Source organism: Cannabis sativa, chromosome 7 (assembly GCF_029168945.1).
Source record: "Cannabis sativa cultivar Pink pepper isolate KNU-18-1 chromosome 7, ASM2916894v1, whole genome shotgun sequence".
Lineage (NCBI taxonomy): Eukaryota > Viridiplantae > Streptophyta > Magnoliopsida > Rosales > Cannabaceae > Cannabis > Cannabis sativa.
In genome coordinates this window covers 7,354,095-7,374,884 of record NC_083607.1, presented here as the reverse complement: position 1 = coordinate 7,374,884, position 20,790 = coordinate 7,354,095, and the positions used below count along the sequence as shown (strand labels likewise).

At 31.4% G+C, this 20,790-nt stretch overlaps 1 protein-coding gene across 2 annotated transcripts; it reads left to right on the top strand.

Annotated features, from left to right (window-relative positions):
- Positions 1-2,863: 2,863 nt before the first annotated feature.
- Positions 2,864-11,062, top strand: LOC115696243 (uncharacterized). 2 transcript variants are annotated; one of them, XM_030623154.2, is made up of 20 exons: positions 2,864-3,065; positions 3,188-3,421; positions 3,945-4,049; positions 4,149-4,511; positions 4,607-4,662; positions 5,270-5,501; positions 5,585-5,640; positions 5,824-6,073; positions 6,258-6,421; positions 6,519-6,658; positions 6,732-6,833; positions 7,046-7,184; positions 7,345-7,431; positions 7,504-7,665; positions 7,875-8,225; positions 8,890-9,074; positions 9,187-9,299; positions 9,736-10,055; positions 10,171-10,353; positions 10,624-11,062. In XM_030623154.2, the coding sequence occupies exons 2-20, from the start codon at positions 3,295-3,297 to the stop codon at positions 10,933-10,935; spliced, it is 3,447 nt and encodes a 1,148-aa protein (XP_030479014.1). In that variant the 5' UTR covers positions 2,864-3,065; positions 3,188-3,294; the 3' UTR covers positions 10,936-11,062. The 2 variants fall into 2 exon arrangements, with proteins under 2 accessions (XP_030479014.1, XP_030479012.1); XM_030623152.2 differs by having other exon boundaries at positions 3,941-4,049.
- The last annotated feature ends 9,728 nt before the right edge of the window (positions 11,063-20,790 follow it).

The following is a 20,790-nucleotide window of genomic DNA, read 5'->3' as shown; positions in this document are numbered from 1 at the left end:
TCCATATATTAATTTAAGTAATTGAAATTGGTAATAGACTTTGTTACTGATTTATTATATATTTCTTTACCGGCTTTCTTACTTAAATACATTTATCGTTGATTTACTTGTGTTTTGGAAAGTCATACATGTGATGGTTCTTGGTCTATTGACTCTATTTTTCATGTTTAATTATTATTATTATTATCATTATTATTATATTGTATGACCTATAACACAATTGAAAAAATTGACAGAGAAAATTATGGTCTACAAAAATAGATTCTTGTTCATGGTTAATTGAATTTATATCATTCATAAAACATTAATTTATAATATTAATGTGATACTACCCTCAATTCTTAAACAGTGATGAGAATGTGTTGAATTCTGCAGTAGAATTTTACTTGCTAGACCCTTTATTGAACCAAAGATGTTAGTAAGATATTGTAGTGAAATTACTTCACTATGATGCTGCTGTTATATATGATGACTAACAGCAACCAAGCACCAATAAAACAAACACAAATGACAGTTGAACTATAAAACTAGAAAAATGTGAACAAAAGATGAGAAAACTTAACTCGATTCAATGACAAAATGAATGATCTTTATTACTTTGAATCAACACATTACAATCTGATATTACAACTCAAACATCTAAGGTGGATTACTCCAATTACATAAATCTCACATTAGGATACACATGTGATCAGGCCCGGCCTTGGGCATAAGCGGGTTAGGCCTATGCCTAGGGCCCACCTAGCCCAGGGGCCCAAAAAAAATATTTCCCTTTTAAAATTATACAATTTTTTTTACTGATTTTAAAAAATACCATATATTTTCTAAATAAGGGCCCAAAATAATTTTTTTTTTCTATGACCTACTAAAAGTCAGGATCGGCCCTGCATGTGATCAAATTTACAACCCTCATACATTCTGGTTTCTTGGAGAAAATTAGACTAGGGAGAGTTACATAGATTCTTCTAGGTGCTGAGTTAGTTCTTGAGTTGTATGTGTTGATGTTTATTTATAGGTATTGGAGTTAGTTGGTCTAAGAGAGTAAGACGAAGTTAACTATCCAACTAACTTGTTATCCAAAGTAGGTGTTGTTGGCATCATATTTGTTTTAGTGTTCTAATTGTACAACAATATCACCTGAATTAGATCAGTAAAACAGATGAGAGATAGTGTGTAGTGATGCGTATTGTATGCCACATTAAATTTACTATTATTTTGACTCTAATACTTCTAATTATTTTAGTATAAATGTAAGTAAGGATCGATCATACGAGGACTATGTTTATTCAATTATTTAAAAATTAGTAACAAGAATTAAAAAATGAGATTTTGATTATGAGAATAAAATAACATAAATAGAAACAAAAACGAATTAAATGTGATACTACCATATGAGATAAATAGTAGTTAAAGGTTATTCTCCACCCTCAATAATTATTCTTAACTTTTATTAATGAATGTAATTTTAGTTCTCTAATCAAACTATTAATCGCGCAGATAAAACTAAAGTAATCAAATTATCCCAATCTCTCTGTTACATGTAATCAAGGTAAAACACTCAATAATTAACTCTATTATCTAAGTAGTAAATTCACGAAGTATGCAATTTATTTAATTTTGAATTAAGTTTTTTTTAAAATAGATTTAAATCGGGTCGGATCAGATCCGATCCTGGAAAAAATTAGGCGGGGCAGAGCGGATCTGATCCAATATCCAATAAATATTCGAATGTTTCAGATCAGAGGTGATCCGTCGGATCGGAGCTCCAACCGGCTCCAACTAAATGGATCTTTTTGACATGCCTATTGATAATATTAGAAATTGTAATTTATCACAAACACTTGAAATCCTAGACTATTAGGTGAATAGTAATCCTAAGATGATAATAGACTAAAGTAAAACCTAATTTAGGGATCGTTTAAACAAGATTAAAACGATAATCATGACATTGAACATAGAAGAATAGAAGCAATTTTATATAATAGAAACTAAAAATTAACATTCACCAATGAAATTAGAAACTCATATTTCGGGTTTTGAAATAACTCTTAACTAAAAGAAAATTACTCAGAACTAGACATTATAATTAAAATCATAATAAATAGTAAGAGTTTAAGGAGTATGTGGAAAAAATAATCCATTAAAAACCTTTACTTTGTTTTGTCTCCAAATAGTTGTTCCAACTATTTTTCTGTTACAAACTTTCCCTATTTAGAAAGTCGGTTATGTTAGTTAAAAACTAATTTGTTGAGCTGTTAAGTATATATTTGCTAATAACTTTTTTTTTTTTTTTGTACTAATAACTCTTTTATTTTTATTCTATATAAAATGTGGCTATGTAAAGAAATTTTTGGTTTAACGATAATTTTTGGATTTCTACATTAACTTTAACAGAATATCTTATTACTCAACAAAATATTCTTTATTAATTTTATAATATTATTAAACTCTATTTCAAAAATTTAAAAAAAAAGGAAATTACCACATATACTATTTTTTTTAACTTTTTTTTTTTTTTTTTCAAATTTACAGTTTGAGTTTCTAAAGTGCTTGTAGCGCTAGTTGCAATAGGGGTTTATGTACGATTTTTAGTTACAATTTAGGCTGAAGCGCTAGTTGCAATAGTTTCTATCTACAATTTCGTAAAAAATACAAAAAAAACTATTTTGAAGTTTAAAAATAAAAAATCCAAAAAAAAAATATTACCTAATTAAAATAAATTAAACATACATGTATTGACGTGCATTGGACGTAACATCAAATCTTAATAAATCTTTGAATTTAATGTTAATTAACAAACAAAATAAAGATATTTAAGAAGACCAAAATAACATTTTTGTTTTTAATGCATAAAAGAAGCGGCGATTTTCTTGATTGTAACAGATACTGAGAGTTTCCCACTCTTTCAGTGTGAATTTCAAAAAACGTAACGGCTACCAAAGACTCCATAGCCGGAAGCTTCATTCCTACTCCGAACCAAGCTTACTCTCTCTTTGTCTTTTCTCTCTCTCAGGATGAGAAAAGCTATACGTAAAGTGAAGAAACCAGACGATTCTAGTGCCAAGGTAAGTGTAGTAATCAATCAAAATGAATTCTCCATTTCTCTTCTCTTCAAAATGATTGAACCCTAGAATTGATATCGGAATGTATTCATTTTCATTTTCCTCTATTTCTTCCGGTTTCGCAGCTGGTTTTAAAAGAGGTGATTGGCTTGACGACTACGAATTGCAATGGATTGGCTTCGAGTTCTTCTTCTTCTTCTTCTTTATCCTCGAGCTGTGCATATGTGGCGGGATGCGTTGTGGTGGTTTACAATGTGGATTCCTGCTCTCAATCGCACCTCATGGTGACTCATCGAATGCCGAAGCCTTTGAACTGTGTTGCCATGTCCGAAGATGGGCGTTTCATAGCTGCTGGAGAGGTATAAAATATAAATCACTTTTCTCATGTTAACCATCTGATATGTTACACTATTTCTGATTTAGATTTTGACGCTTTCAATTTGATTCTACGATTAGTAAAGAAGGTATGTCGATAGATTAAAAGAGTTTAGAGATCGTAATTGTAATGAGTGAAGAGCTAGAAATTAGCATTATTTCAAATCACTTGGGTGGCTTTCACTAGATAGATCGTAAGTTTAAAGTCTAATTTGTTGAAGACAGTTCTCATCTCATTTTGCCATAATTAGGATAAGATCAAGTTTTGTTGCTGACAATTAAAAGAAATTCCTATGAAAGTTCCACATATGATTTCCTATCCCCTTTCAATTTCAAATGAGATCACAGAAGCTTGATTTTGATGGAAATAACAATGTAGTCAATAATGAATTGATCATGAATAAAAGTATCATACTATCACTTCTACATTATGGTAATGGAGGAAGGTGTGTTGTTTTGAGTTGAATTTTTGTGGCTATACGTGATCTGATATGAGTTTGCAGTCAGGAACTCAACCTTCGGTGTTAGTGTGGGACAGTGAGACGCTAGCCTTGGTATCCGAGCTAAAAGGTCATCTTTATGGGCTTGGATGCATTGCATTCTCACCTGATGGTCAGTTTGAATTAATCAATAACATTTGATTCTCATCTATATTTATTTCTATATCCTTTTAGTATATAATGTTTTTTTCCTCTTAAATGATCATTATAGGGAAACATTTGGTTTCTGTTGGAGGATACATCTATCTTTGGGAGTGGCGAAGTGGTATGCTTCTTACTAAGCTTAAAGCAAGTTCATCTTCTTCTGCTATTGCATCAGTTAGCTTCTCGTCAGATGCAAAGTTAGTTGTGACTTCTGGAAAGAAACACTTAAAGTTCTGGTCTGTTGGTTCATCTCCGAAGACTTGTTTAAATAAAGGGACCGCATCGTTGGCAGTTCATGGAAAGGCTGTTAATCTTGGTCCTCACAAGGAAAGCTCATTTATATCTATTGCATCCACCTTAAGGGCTAATGGTATAACCATGTGTAGCCAAGCTGGTGAACTTTTCTCAGTCTACACATTAACTGATGCAGGTTGGGGACACTTTCCATTAATGTAACGCACTAAACTACTAATGCATTGGAAAATTGAAAACTTGATCTACAAACCCAATTTCCTTTTCATGCAGGTGTATTATGCCATCTAGATTCTGGATTATCAATAAAAAAGTCTGTGGATTTAAAGGTTTGTTGTTGTATGTATCCTTTGTGGTTCGTGATCGATTTCAAAAGAGCCAATGTGTATTAAGTAAAGTGGAACCTTTTTTTGGAGGCTAATCTGGCTACACATATTGTGAGTTTAGTTGGTCTCCATCTCTATGCAAATGTTTGTTTTGTAACACTAGGTCTTTTCATTGTAACTTTATTAGGTGACGTATAATATATAATTATACATGTATAGAGGTTTTGGAGTTTGCCCTGTTTAGAGACAAATCTTATTATGTATTTTGTGTTTGTTCTTGTGTACTTTTTTGCTGGTTTTGTTCTTATGTACTTAGATTTAGGTTTCGACATACCTTTTATTTCTCTAATAATTTGGCAATTGTTCGATCAAACCAATCAATAGAATTCATCTCCGACGAGGAAAAAATGTGTATCCATTTTCTATAATAAAGCAAAAGGAACTAACTGCTCGTGTATGTTGTTTTTAGATTTTGTAAAGAATCAGTCATTATAGTTTGGAATGCTCAGAGTCAAAGATTCTCACCATAGGACCTGACATCGGTGCTCTTAGTACTTGCTTTTAGGCTATAATTCTTTTAGCCAATTAACCATTCAAACTTAATTTTCAGGTTGAAAAAGGTTTTGCAATATCTGTATCTGACAAGCTAGTTGCTTGTGCTTGTAGTAATGGAATAGTGCAGCTCTTTGCCATTGATACTCTTAAATATGTTGGAAGTCTTTTATATTCAAAGGACAAAAAAGGTTGTGCAGAAGATGACATTAATAGCCATGCTAAAGAGCCAGAAAATGATATTCTTCCTGATGCCGTTGCTTGCCAATTCACAATGTCAGAAAAGCTTGGTGAGTGTTTTCTTTAAAAGAAAAATTTACCTCAACTTTGTATCTATGAATACCTCAAAATATCCTTCCATTCTGGTTTGCAGTGGTTATTTACGGAGATCATAGTTTGTATATATGGGACATCTATAATGTCAACCAGGTAATTGTTTCTTTAATATTTAGTAGTCTTTACCCTCTTTTCCTTTTTTAATTTGTTTGATAGAATCATTATATCGTTCATTCTGACTTTCTTGCTTTTAAGTTCTTTGATGCTTTTTTGCTTCATGCACATATTGAGAGTTTGGGCCTTTTTTTTTGTGTAAAACCACTCTCATCATTTCAGGCTAGAAGATGTTGTGTGTTGCTTTCACACTCTGCTTGCATATGGGATATCAAGAACTTGTGCTGCGAAAACATGCATGATGAATCCCTTGCATGTGTAGCTAGAGGTTGTTCTGGTGGGGTTTCATTTGCAACATGCTCGGCAGATGGTACTATAAGGCTGTGGGATCTTTCTTTGCAACCTGACCTATTAGAGGATCTTGGAGACCAGCATTCTTCAAGTTTGAAACCAATGAGCTACACAGGCTTAGGTATTTGCAACTTGTCTTACTGTGAATTCTGAGACCTAAAAAAATATTTTAAAAATTTGTGAGAAACTTGACAATTTTTTCTTTTTTTTTTATGCATAAAGAAACAGAGTTGTACTAATAAGATTCAAAGTGATAATAAATTTCATGTTTTGCTTGCCAATTACATTTCTGTTGATTGTAACAGTTAGGACAGGGACATTTGAACGAGATGCTATGGAGTTAGGTTTCAGCACTCGGGGGTTTCGATCAATGGCAGCTAGTCCAGATGGAAAGTACCTTGCTGCTGGTGATTGTGAAGGAAACCTTCACATCTATGACCTACATACTTTTAATTATACATGCTTCCAGGTAATAAATGTTAAATTTCTTTTGAATTCCATACCTTTGAAAGCAAGGCAATGTAAGTATTTTTCTTGATCTTAAAATGGAATGGCCATCCAAACAGGGTGCTCATGATGCAGAGATCCTATCCTTGAGCTTTAATTTGCCGAGCAAGATGTCTGATTCTGAAGAAGTCATCAACGGGCATTATTTCCTTGCTTCAGGGGGCTGTGACCAACTTATTCATCTTTATGATGGCAAAAGGTCTTAGCTATTAACTTTAAGGGCTTTACATGTTTATGGGATCGTCATATTGATTAGGCTTCCCCCATGACAGGAATTTCGATCTCATCGAAAGAATCGATGATCATTCTGCTGCAGTGACTTCTGTAAAATTTGCTTGCAATGGTCAAAAGATTCTAAGTTGCAGTGCTGATAGGTAAACTATTCATGCTTTCAGTGTAAGCTTGATTGTACTGAATTTGTAATGACCATGTTGTTGTGTACATCTCATTCCATAAAGGTGGAGTTGCCTTCTTTCTTTTTGTGCTCTGTGATGATGATGAATTCAGTTTACCTATTAAAATATTGCCTCTTCGTGTAAACTTGTACTTTTTTCCTATATTTATGAGTATGATTTCATTTGTGCAGGTCTCTGGTGTTCCGTGATGTTACAGTCACAGATGATGGTTTTCGAATTTCACATTTTCTTCATCAAACAGCATCACGTGGAACTGTTTATGACATGGCTGTAGATCCTAAGATGGAGATTGTGGTAACTGTTGGACAGGTAAATATCTAAAGTAATAACAAAATTTGTAGAGAGGAACTGCTTCTTTTCAAGTCCAACCAGGCTGATCATTCATCTGAATCATTTAAGCAGAGTAATTTTTGGTTAACTGGCACTGTTATTGCTTGCAATTTATGACAAATATTCTTTCTGCACACAGGATAAGAAGATAAACACATTTGACATCACCACTGGGAAGCTAATTAGATCATTCAAGCACAATAAAGATTTTGGAGATCCAATAAAGGTGAGTTACATTAGTGATGAAAAAGGCACCTCCAATTTCAACTCTTAAGCTAAAACGTTTTCCTGTTTGCAGATAACAATTGACCCAAGCTGTAGTTACCTGGCTTGCTCCTTTTCTAACAAGTCTCTTTGTATATACGACTTTATTACTGGGGAAATGGTCTCACAAGCAATTGGACATAGTGAAATTATTACTGGCGCCATCTTCTTACCTGATTGCAAGCATATAGTTACTGTAAGCCTCTGTTATTCTTAAATTTCATCATTTATGGGTAGGGAATTTTGAAGAATTCAGGGCTCTCTGCTTTCTTTGTTAAGCTTGATATTTGTTTCATTTTGGATTCAAAACAGTGCAGCGATGATGCGATTATGCCTATATATATTATGTTCATTCTTTTGCAATGCATGACACGTATGAACTTCTAAATTTTGTCATGCTATTAGGTAGGTGGTGATGGATGTATATTTGTATGGAAATTGCCTGTTCTTCTGTCCTCTACAATGCAACAGACGATGAAGGAAAAATCAACTCCATTGTCCCCAAAATGTTTAGCCCAGCCAGTAGCTTTTACTGAAATAATTGTTCCTAAAGAAGACTTCCAATGTAGAGATGATTCCATAGATAAATTATCACCAGGAATGTTTGAGAAGATTGGACAAAAGGAAACTCATCAAGGAGGTGAAACTCAGGAGAACAAGAGATTCAAATTTAGCGTCTCAAGACTTCCAAGGTGGGCACAAGACAAATTAACAAGCTCTAATGTCCCGAGAGAACACTGTTTGAATTCATCCAAGGTATCTTACAATTTTATTTCATTTTCCAGGAAATATTAGACTAAGCAGTCTTATTCCACATAAATGCTCTCATAATGTGGTTTTATTTTTAAGTCCATTAGAAGTTTTAAAATTATTGTGCAGACAATTGTTCAAAAATGGCCTTAGTGATTGCTTATAATGCTGTTATGAATAATTATTGGCTCTTGAAGTAACAGGAGCTAAAAGAACAGAAGAATAGCATCTCTCATTTATTGGTTCCTCACTATTTATAGAACTGTAATTCAGGCAAGCAAAATGCCTGAATTATGTAGTTTTCCCTGGTTCACAGTGAAAAAAATCTACTCTTAGGTGGCGTTTGGTTGGAGGTAATGAAATGCAATGGAAAAGAAAGGAAACAATCTTCATTCCATTTTTTTGTTTGGTTGCATATTAAAGTGTTGGAATGTCATTCCAATGGAATGGCCTTTCCACCATTTTGGTGGAATGACTATTCTATTTTGAAATGGAAGGAAAGACCATTCCAATATATGATGAGAAAAAAATTAATAATTTTGTTATCAATTTTTTTATGCATTTTAAATTTTATTCCATTCCTATTCCCATTCCCATTCCATCCAACCAAACGTGACCTTATTTTATATTTATTTATCTAATCTCTAATACCCACTCTGCTTAATACCAGGGAGTAGACTTGAATGATGTTCCTTTAGTTGCTGATGCTCAAGGATACTCTCTTTCCTCTCCTGAGTCTCATATGCGATCTGATCATGAGATGGGATCCAGTGAGGAATGCCCCAGTAGCACGTCCACATTTTCTTCTTATAGTAATAATAAACTCTATTCTCCAGTACATCGAGGAACCTTTAGGTATGCATTCCATTCTTTTGTCAATAATTTATGTTAGTGTTTCGTGAATTTCTGGATGGTATACTTTTAACAGTCATGTTGTCACATAGCTCACAGTAACTATGCATTGCAGTAGCTTTGCCATGGACAAGCGTTGGATCAATGTATATACTGTATGTTTGCCAAATTCTCCAGAGGTGCAGGATATGAGATACACCAATTTGCCAGTGTCTTCCCAAAATACATGTAAGGCTAATTTCTTATACTTCTCTTACCATTGTAACTATAATGGACGAATAAAGGCTAGATAAATGGTGAGAAAATGTTCATATGATACGGCAGGTAAGATAAGTAGTTTGTTTCAGGGAAGAATCCACTTTCACTTTTGGACTATTTGGCCACAATATGACGTTCCTATGTAAATCTCCTTTCACTTTTCTGTTAGTATCAGTGTTTGCTTCTATATTTACATTGGTCAAAACATTTGTTGCCCATTTAACTTTTCATAACAGTGTAGAAATTTGATGAGATTGCTGGTTACATTAGTCTGTGATTTTCATTATAAATTGTACGTACGTTATACAAAGGTGTGTTTGAAATTTTTATGTTATATAAATCCCAATTACATTTTGGTTACATGTGTGTATTTTTTGTTAATAAGTAGTGGGGTTTTGGCTTGCAGTAAACCACAGTTCTCAGCTTGCTTGTACTGATCAGCAATTCATTGGTCTTGAGAGCGGGATTATGGATGAAAGTAATAGTTACACACGAGAGACGAGTGCCAATGAATCTGGTACTATCTACAAGAATATTGGCCAATACCGCTTGCATAATTTGAGCAAATGTAACGAGGCTGTTACTGGGAGTGTTCCTGAAACAGAGCAATTGCATTCAGATAAAGCTGGTGGCGAGTTACAAACAGCTATAGATGCCTGCCCCATTAAGTCTGATGAAAGTGATCTGTTTAAGAAACACTATAGTAGCTTGTCTTTGTCTCGCAAGGTTTGCACCTTTAACTGAAACTTAGTGAAGTTTTTGGATGGGACCTTTTCGTGCAGAGAAATTCTGTGATGCATGTTATGTTGTAATGAAGAGTTGCATTTATATTTCCTTACAGATTGAAAGAGGAAACTCAATCAGAAGAAGGCATTCTGCTCGATATGTTGTCCATCAGGACTATCTTGGTGGATGTATAAGACTTTTTGACTCGCCCTTAAAATCTTCAGGTGGCAAAATCTTGAACTTCCCTGAGGAAACACCAGAAGAGCCATCATACCCGGTTTCAGCTCATTGTAAACAGGTTTGTTGATGCAAAGCAATTTGGTTACTGCATTCGTCACCCGGGGAATTTCGAATTCTTCTGAATCATGCCAAATGCAAATTCCCCATTCAAAAAGCACTTAACTTTAAACCTTTTCCTTTTCCTTTTTATCATCAGTCCTAGTTTTTTGGCAGTTGAACTTTTAGATTATCAAGAAATTTGATATAAATTGAAAACTCCATTATCATATTAACATATTGATAAAAGCACATCATTCTTTAATATTATTGCTGCTGGTGCTGATTTCAGGACACGAAGAACTCGGTACAAAGCTTGAGCACAGAAAACAAACTAGACAATTACGAAACGAAGCTAAAAATCATTGCCTGTGGGGAAGCATTACTGTCTTTAGATACTGCAGCTGAAAAAACTGTTGAGTTATTTTCAGACTTACAAAAAACTCATAATTCTAGAGAAGAGATTTCAAGCCAACCTGAATCTCAGTTATGTTCCAAGGCAGCTGCACTACTTCCATCAATAATGGAGAAAGTTAATGCATTGGCCAAATTGGTGCAATCTTGCAACAATCCACCATGTGGAAAAACAGAAGAAACACATTGAACTCTTCAAATTCAATCTGCTAAATAAAAAAGGTTATTGATCTCTGAAATTCTTCACTGTATATGTATATAAAGGTAGTTATTTTACCTAACAATTACAGTTGACATAATAAAGCATTATTACTATTCTTTCATGAGCTTGATGACTGTTATGAAAGTAAGTCTCAGGAAGGAAGGAAGGACCCATTTTAGGACTTTAAATTGGGCCCATCTTGAGGCCCATCTTAGACTAACAATAAAGGCCCATCTTGAGGCCCATATATACAAAAAGTAACGAATAGGCTGGCTTTGATGCAAACAATAGCAATCTGATCAGGGGGCTCAATCAATCTAAAAGAAACCCAAAAGAAATTTTAAAAAATTGGGATCCTTTCTTGTGTGAAAACTTCTTTTTCTTTTATCTAACATCTTTTCCGAGCAATAAAAATCATCAGGCTCTCTCTCTCTCTCCCTCTCTCCCTCTCTCTTCACTTTAACATTAAAAAGAAAAAGGGATTAAAAGAAAAAAGAGGGCAAAGACCAACTTTTCTTTTTTCACCTCTCCCTTTGAAAACACCAATTTTCTGCTGTTGATTTTCATGCAATTGTAATATAAAACTATATTATAGGGGCAAGTTCCCTTTTTTGTGTAAATTTCAAGGCATGCCAGAGAAGAGATAAAAAAAAAAAACATAAGCTTAGGTTAGCTCCCCAAACACTCATAGGCAATAATAATAATAACCCAACCCAACCCAACCCACTCCACACCTTAAGATCTGTTTGGAATATTTGTAAATCCCTAAGAAGGTATGCCTAGAAATTACCCTGTTGTTGTATGCTTCTCTTTGCTTTTGTCTTGCTTTAGTAACATGCCAAACTATACATTCTTTCTTGGGATTCCTTCACTCTACTTGTATAATCATATAGTTCTTTTCAAGGCTATCATAGGAATTGCACGAGTAAATTTCTAGGACACCCATGATAGGTCTATACTTCTCATATGAGTACCCTAATTGCCATATCTTTACCTTAATGATGCTCATTTTAGCCGTATCAACACATGACCTTAGCCCTTAGGATTCTTCTATTAAATTTATTTTAAATACATGAAATCAAAAATCACAAAACATAAACATTAGATCCAAGGGCTAATAATGATTCATGGGGAGCAATCAGCGGCGGAAAAGGGGATTAGGAATGTATTGTTATCTACTATGTCACACACACACATGCACTAAAACTTTTCAAATGATTAATTAAACATAATTAAACATGAAAATTCTCCTAAATCCAAAGTTATTATGTGTATCTGTCCATGTGTATAATGGCATAAGACAATGTATTTTCATTATAGTGGGTTGGGGGGGCAAAATGTGATCAATTGAGTTTTGTTTTACACAGCCATGTTGTTGGGGGTCCAAGATGTAGGCTTTGTTTAAAGTGGACTATCATTCTATATATATTGTTTTTAGATTTCTTTATATATGTATATATTTTCAAAAATTGGGCAAAAATTAATAAATTTTTTCTTTTCTTTTTTTGAAAAAGCCTTTGATTTATATTCTGCTATTATCTGTGTGTGTATGCGTGTGGGGTAAAGGCCAGCTCTCAATTCAATTGTCTTTTTGTATTCATTTTTTCTTGTGTAATGATGAGTTTACTTTTTCTCTTTTTTCTACAGTTAGACATATGATATTTTTCTTTCAAAAAAAAAAAAAAAATTCACTAATAAAATTCTTAGCCATTGGTCTAAAATAAAACACCTAAATTGGCTCTCATGAGAACTATATATATGTCACTATAAGGGAATAACTTTATATTCTTCATATATGTGAATATGGATTACATGATTATGACCAATAATAATAATGTTAATAAAGACAACATAATTTGATATAATGGCTTCTGCGAAATTTGTGGAATCTATTGGATGTGTCCATGTTTATATGTTTTATTAAGTTGATCATGACCCCAAGAGCTGTAATCCAATCTAAAATTATTCATTTTTATGATTTTTTTAGGAGAAATTATGACCCATTTAAGATAATTAATGTATTTGTTGAGTCAAATGATTATATACTTCTAGGTTACATTATGGTTAAAAATATACATTTAATGGATGAGCTATACAATATATAAATAGTATACCTATCCTAAATTACATTCAATTTGAAATCTTGTCCCTCAAATCTTTATGTAAAATATCTATGTAGAGTTAGAACTAGGATCTTGTAAGTAATCACATAAAGTAATAAACTTGGATAAAACCAAAAATAATATTTCTAATAATTAATTAAAGTACAAAAATATTACTCATACATAATTATATATAATATTGTTAATCAATAACACCTTGTGCAAAAGCTTATAATAATAATAATAATAAAAGTAAATAAAAAAAATCATAAGAAATAACTTACACATTTGAAAAAACCAATACCTAAATCAAAGAATATATTTACTTTTATCGATAATAGAGAAGAAGAAGAAAAAAAAAAGTGATATATAGATAGGTAGGTGGTGGGTGGGGATAGAGGGATAATGGTTTTGTTTTATCAGTTTTTTTTTCTTTCCAATAGATCATTATAAGTATAAATAATTGATATGAAGATCATTATGCATAATTACTTCATATAATTATACTTATTAAATAATAATAAATAATTTTGGAGTAGCTTTCATATAAATATATATATGTATAAAAATAATATTATTATAATTAATTAATTAATATAAATAGTAAGGTTCTGCTACAAATGTTGTTCTTGGGAGGAGTTTAAAATATAGTGAGAAAGACTGAATTTTTCACTTGTTGTTTTCATTAAGAAAATGACAAATTTTTAAAAGAAGGCAAAGAAAGCTCATTCTCACTGCATAAAGCTTTGGTGAGAGACAAAAACTATTTTAGCACTGCCTCACTATCGAATCTTCACTTCTCTCTTCACAAATAAAGGAACAAAAAAATTATTATAATTCACCCTCATATATATATAAATATATTATTTATATTTGCACATATATCCTCCAACATAAGTGATGATCGGCTCTTTTCCATGTCATATCTTATGAGGAAAAAAAATGGACACAAAAGACTGATACCCTTCACAAATCGATTCTAGTTCCATCCAATAATCTTCTTCTTCGAAAGCCCTCTGCATATATATATATATATACATATGACATATATAGTGACATGCATGCAAATGCAATACTATATATATATTTATATGTATTTTTGTTTGTTAATGAATGTGTTATCATTTGAAAATACCATGTTCATATAATAATCATACCAATAATTAATGATATCATATATTAAACAAATGGTATAATATTTAATTAAATAAATCTCTGACTCTATTTTGTTTGTCCAAAAAAGAAAAATCTAGATGCAGGGATATGAATTATTTACTTGCATATATACTCTCTCTCTCTCTCTCTCTTCTAATTTATTTACTTATTTATATATTTCTAATATTTGCACACAAGGGCACGTTTTCTTTCACATGTTTAAAATAATACATAACAGATAACAATTAATAATTTTTCTCTAGTTATATATGCAAAAGTAATTAGCACCAAAAAAATAAAAAATAATCTAGTGTATATCTATTTATAATATTCACTTTATATATAATATGCATGCATCTTTATTTTGATTTTTTTCTTCTGCCAAATGCCATATGTGCATGTGCATGAGATTTTTAGCTCTATGGTTTCTAGAAATTAGCAAAAAAATAGCCACAAGTTGATTATTATTAATAATTAATAATACATAATTAATAAGATGAGATAAAAAAATATTTTATGTTTCCTTTTTATGCTTTAAATTAAAATGTAGTATACCATGGGTAAAGTATACCTCGATCGGGGACCAAAAGAATAATATTAATTTTCATGAATATTATTCTAGTAAATATATATCAATTCAATTCGTGGAGAGCCATGCAAATTATATTTATAAGAATAGACCTTACAATGATTGATTTGAGAATGACATATTTATATGGCTTATATATTTTCTCAAACTAATTTTTATAAACGAAATATTTACACATATATTTGGTGGGGACTATATAATTTTTAATATATATATATATAATATATGTCACAACAAAGATGACATATTAAAACAAGACAGGATGTAACACCAAGATAATTATATACCTGCAGGAAATTAATACATTTCGAAAATACCCCTACACCAATACCCTAACAGTCAAAAAACCAAGGTCAAAAATGACCTTCCCTCTCTTGTGCGGATCAAGAGAATATTCCCTCAAAACCCTACCACCTTTAAGGCAGCATAAAGCCTTTTTCAGTTTCAAACCCTAGCAGCCACAACTTTCTTTTTCTCTAAACCTAGCAGCCGAATGTCACCCTTCAGCCTCTCTTCTTCTTCTCTTCTTCTTTGCTGCAAACAACACCAGCCCCTTTCTTCTCCCTGCAATATATTGCAGAAAAAACCAGCAAGTTCTTGCTGCAATAGATTGCAGAAAAAAACCAGCAAGTCTTCTCCTTCTCTTCTTCTTTTCAAAACTAGTTCAGGAGCTTCAACAACCAGTCCACTGCTGCGTCTTTTTTTTTTCTCTTTTCCAGCTCCTTTACACCTGCAACATACACACCATATAACCCGAAAAACCAGAGAAGAAGTAAAAGAAAAAACCAGCAGAAAAATAACAAGAAGAACACAGAAAAATGATTTCGGAGTTCCCTCTAAATCAGAGGTACTGTTGGGTTTTATGCCCTAAATAAAACTCATTTCAATATAATCAGATTTACTTATTAATATTATTCAGAAATAACATTTAATGTTGCATGGTTCACATGATTTATTTCATGATTATATGTACATAATGTATGAATTCATCTGAAACCCTTTTCACATACTTGATCCTGTTTATTGTGCCGTCAACACATTGGAAAGTAAACATGGCTATCTGAATAAAGTTTCCTAGATTTATCAGACATAGGGTTTTACTGATATGATAATCTACAACAGAGTTTACTTGCATTTGGAGAAGTGCTATGTTCTTTCCAGAGCATTGGTTAAAGTAAAGCTCAGGTTGGATGCATGGAGTATGCATCGGAAGGGACCGATATTGAACTTTGACTTAGATTTATTAAACTTATCGTAATATCTATTCAAGTCAATATCGCCTAGTTGATCCTAGATCAAATGTTCTTAATCCTGTTATGATTAGGCTCAATCTTGAAAGGCTATTCGTGTTCTTTGATTTGTTAGTTAAGCCTACTTTTAGGTCAGGGTGATACGTATATTTTTGGAACACGGTAGTGCAATTGAGTGGGAGCGCTATCATAAACATGGAATCTATAGCTTCTATCTGGCGAATAGTAAGCAAAGGATGATCTCCTTCGAGCTTGACCAAACGAACATAAATGGTGGAGTACTCATTTCACATAAGCTGAAATATCATTTATACGGGGTCAAGTATTTTAAGGAATAAATACATTGTAGGGTGTAACGGTAATTTAATCCCTTTACAATGTAGATCATTCATATAGAGGATCAGTGATCAAATTAGGATTATAACAATGGATAACTAATGATGTGTCTATATGGTGGAACATATAGAGCATTCTATATAACTGAGAGTGCAATTCTAAGTTCTATGCGTTGATACAACGAAGAATTAATAAGTTAGTGAATTTTAGTGCTAAATTCTTGATCTACTTATTGGAAGCTCGGTTATATAGACCCATGGTCCCTACACTAGTTGAGATAATATTGCTTGTAAGACTCATATAATTGGTTTTGATTAATCAATTATAATTCTCAAATTAGACTATGTCTAATTGTGAATTTTTCACTAAGTAAGGGTGAAATTGTAAAGGAAGAGTTTATAGGGGCATATTTGTTAATTATGATACTTTGTATGGTTCAATTAATAAATATGATAAATGAAAATATTATTTAATAATTATTTATAGTTATTAAATAGTTAGAATTGGCATTTAAATGGTTGAATTAGAAAATTGGCGTTTTTGAGAAAATCATATGAAGAAAAGATAAAACTGCAAAATTGCAAAAAGTGAGGCCCAAATCCACATGTATAGGGGCGGTCACTTTTGTAGGGAATTTAAACTGATATTTTCATTATTTTAATGCCAAATAATTCAAACCTAACCCTAGGGTAATGCTATAAATAGATAGTGAAGGCTTCAGGAAAAACACACTTAAATTTTCTACTTTTTCATTCAGAAAAAAACTGAGCCTTCTCTCTCCCTATCTTTGGCCGAACCCACTCTCTCTCTCTCTCTTCCTCATTGAATTTCAAAATTCTTAGTGTATGAGTAGTGCCCACACACAGCAAGTGATACCTCAATCATAGTGAGGAAGATCGTGAAGAAAGACTTTCAGCAAGAAGGAGGTTTCAGCATCAAAGATTCAGAGAAAGAGATCCAGGTTCAGATATTGATAATGCTCTGCTACAGAAAGGAATCAAGGGTTAGATATCTGAACGGAAGGAGTCATATTATTCCGCTGCACCCAATGTAAGGTTTCCTAAACTTTATATGTGTTTATTTCATCGTTTTAGAAAGTTCATATTTAGGGTGTTAATCAACATACTTGTGAGTAGATCTAAGATCCTGGTAAAATAATTTCCAACAGGTACGTCTCCGTCAAGCGACCCTCAAAGTTGCTCGATTCTTCACTATCCAAATCGGTTTCGGGTTACAAGGATTTTGGAGATTCCAAGCTACAAAGTCAGCTGGTAATCTCTTGCTCTTTTCTCTCTTTTCTTCCTTTATTTTTCTGGTTTCTTACAAAAGAAACTATCTAACTCTCTCTCTGTTTTTCTCTCTTTACTGAGGTGGTTTTTCTTCATGAAAAACAAGTTGCTGCCTTTCTCTAGGTTGAGCCGAGTATCACTTGTCAAAGTGGGCAGGTTGTACATCTATTTATATTGTTGTTGCTGGCTGTTGTTGTGTTTGTTTCTGAGCTAAAAACAGTTATAAAACTGTTGTAGATATTTCCTTGTAAAGCTGAAAGTTTGTTAGAGTCTTGAGATATTTGTTTGCTTCCTAATATTGTAAAGAGATAAGAGATCTAGGCCTATGAAAAATAGAACCGACAACTCTATGAGTTATAATGGTCTGTTGAGGCTTGTAAAAGATCTTTGTTTTATTTTCCTTGTAACTTTTATATGCGACAGATAGTATGAGAATTTATCCAACAATTTCCACCTAAATTTCCATACTAACAGTCCAAAAAAGTATTTGCCTTTGCTTTATTTACTTGTTGTTGTCTTTGAGGGTCATTGCTTGATTATGTGTCCATTTACCATACTGTGTCAACTCCCAACAGGTTCATACAATGTTTGAACTTGTTGAGAGTCACCACCTTAGTTCCCATATCTGCTGGGTTCTCCTCAGTAGAAACTTTTTCCACTTGTATCTCAACTTGATTCACCTTGTCCCTTATAAAGTGGTATTTAATCTCTATATGTTTAGTTCGGTCATGGAACACAGGGTTCCTACACAAGTGTACACAACTTTGACTGTCTGAGTACACTCTAGAACCTCTTTATGAAACTTGATCTCTGTCAAGAGTCCTTTCACCCATATGATTTTTTGAATTAGTTATGATTTTTTTAAGATTCGAAAAAATCGGAGTTGTGCTGAAATTCTCATGCGCGCGCGAAAACTGTCCGTACAGCTCACAATTTTTTTGTTTTTCTTCGTTTTTTCATGCTTTTTCATGGAATTAACTTCCGATTTTTTGTGTAGTTCTGTATTTATACTATTACTATTCCTAATTCAATTCTAATTATCATTATGAATTAATTTAATATTTTTTAAATTTAATTCAAGATATTAGTGTAATTTGAATTTAAAAATAGTTAGTATCTATCTTTTTTGCTTAATAATCTATCTTATTTTTAAATTTGATTATATCTTATCTTATTTTTAAATTTAAGGTCAGATTTTAAATTTTTAAATTGAATTTTTTTTTAAATAATTTGACCTTATTTAAATTTAAAATAAGATAACTATAATCATGTAATTTTAAATAGATGTAAGATATTTTGCTAACTTTTAAATTTTGTTATTTTATGTATTTAAATTACATTTAAAATCTGAAAAAGATATTCATTTATCTTTTTCAATTTTTTATTTAATTTTTATTTATAAAATAACATTTAAATTTTAAAAGTAGTTAGCAAATTTTGAAATGATATTTAGGTTGGTTGAAACCTAATTTTTCAAAATTGTAGGTTTAATTTTAAATTTAATTTTTTTTAAATTTCGAATTTTTTCAATTTCTTTTTTTAAATTTTCGAAAATTATTTTTTATTTTATTAATTATTTTCGAAATTAATTATTTAATTTAAAATTAAATAAATCCTACATCCAACTATCCAACTAACCTTGTTGCAGGAGTTTGTGTTTTAGCTTATGTGTAAGTTTTCAAAACTTATTATTGCTTGATTGCAAATAGCCATGGTTAACTTGTTGACAGATCCAATGATCTGATTTTAACTCATGGCTCCCTTGGTCAAGTAAATAATTTGTAACAGGTAATTTTCACAATCTTCTTTCATCTGTGTATGACCTAGCAACATGATAGGACCCATCCAAAGTGTGTCTGTGTGAGCCTATGTGTTTTATTTCATTATAGATGCATATAGGTTGTTGTTGCTAAATAAAATATCATAGTTCTTGATAGATTTTATTTAGGCTCATTTAGTTTTTGGGCCTATTCAATTAATAACAGTTGTTCATTTTAAGGTTAAATTCCTCTCTTTTAGGCCTTGTGTGAGAGCTGGGAGCCATAGTAGTGGGTACGACATACTGAACCCGGCACCCCTTCACATGAACCACCCCAATTGTGAAGGCCCATTTGCCTGATTTGAATAACTGTACTAGGTTAATTAAACTAGTTTAACCTAATAAAAATTGATTAGCAACATAATTAATTTCATTTATTTTGAAATTAATTTAAGAAAAACATAGTTTAAAGAATTTTATTCTAAGCTAAACTATGTGTATTTTCTTGTATTTAATTAAATATAGAATTATAACCATCTAGATTCTTTCTGAAGCTTAATTTAAATTTTTCATTAAATATTCCTATTTAAGTTGATATTTAGTTATCTCTAACTAACCAACTTAAATCTGAATATCTTTTGGATTTAAAATTTCAAAATTAAGTTGAGGAATTTTAGGCATTGGTTATTAAGATTCTTTAGATATTTTTTAAGTTAATATCTTTTCGAATATTAACTTAAAATGGAATATTTTTAAATTAAGTGGTTACAACTTAATTTTTAACATTTAATTAAATTTTAATTTGAAAATATTTAAGTTCTAGATTTTTTTCTAATACAACTTAAATTAGATATTTTTTCAAATTTTGTGGAAAAGATACTTAGTCAAATAAGATATTTTCTAGATAGTTATTTCTAGACTATTTATTATTTCTAATATTAAATAGGAAAATATTATACATTGTGAAATTAATTATTTAAATAATTAATTTTGGTACAATTTATTTTAAGTGTATTTTTTCCTAGTATTAAACTAGAGATTAATAATTAAGCCTTCTCTACACTTAATTATTTATTTCTTGAATTTAATACATTTAATTAATTTGAAAATTAAATATCTAACTTGATTTTCATCATGATACTTAAATACTTCTTTTTCATGACACTTAATTAAATAGAGAATTATTTTTAGTTGAAATTTAATTTTTCAACTAAATTTAAATAATTTTCAAAATATATTTTTCTTTATTTTATTAATCAAATTTTGAAATTGCATTTCTTAAATGCTGGAATTTCAAATTTTATTTGAAAAATAGATTAAAATTGTAAATTATTTATTTTAATTTTGGACCAACTTAAATCAA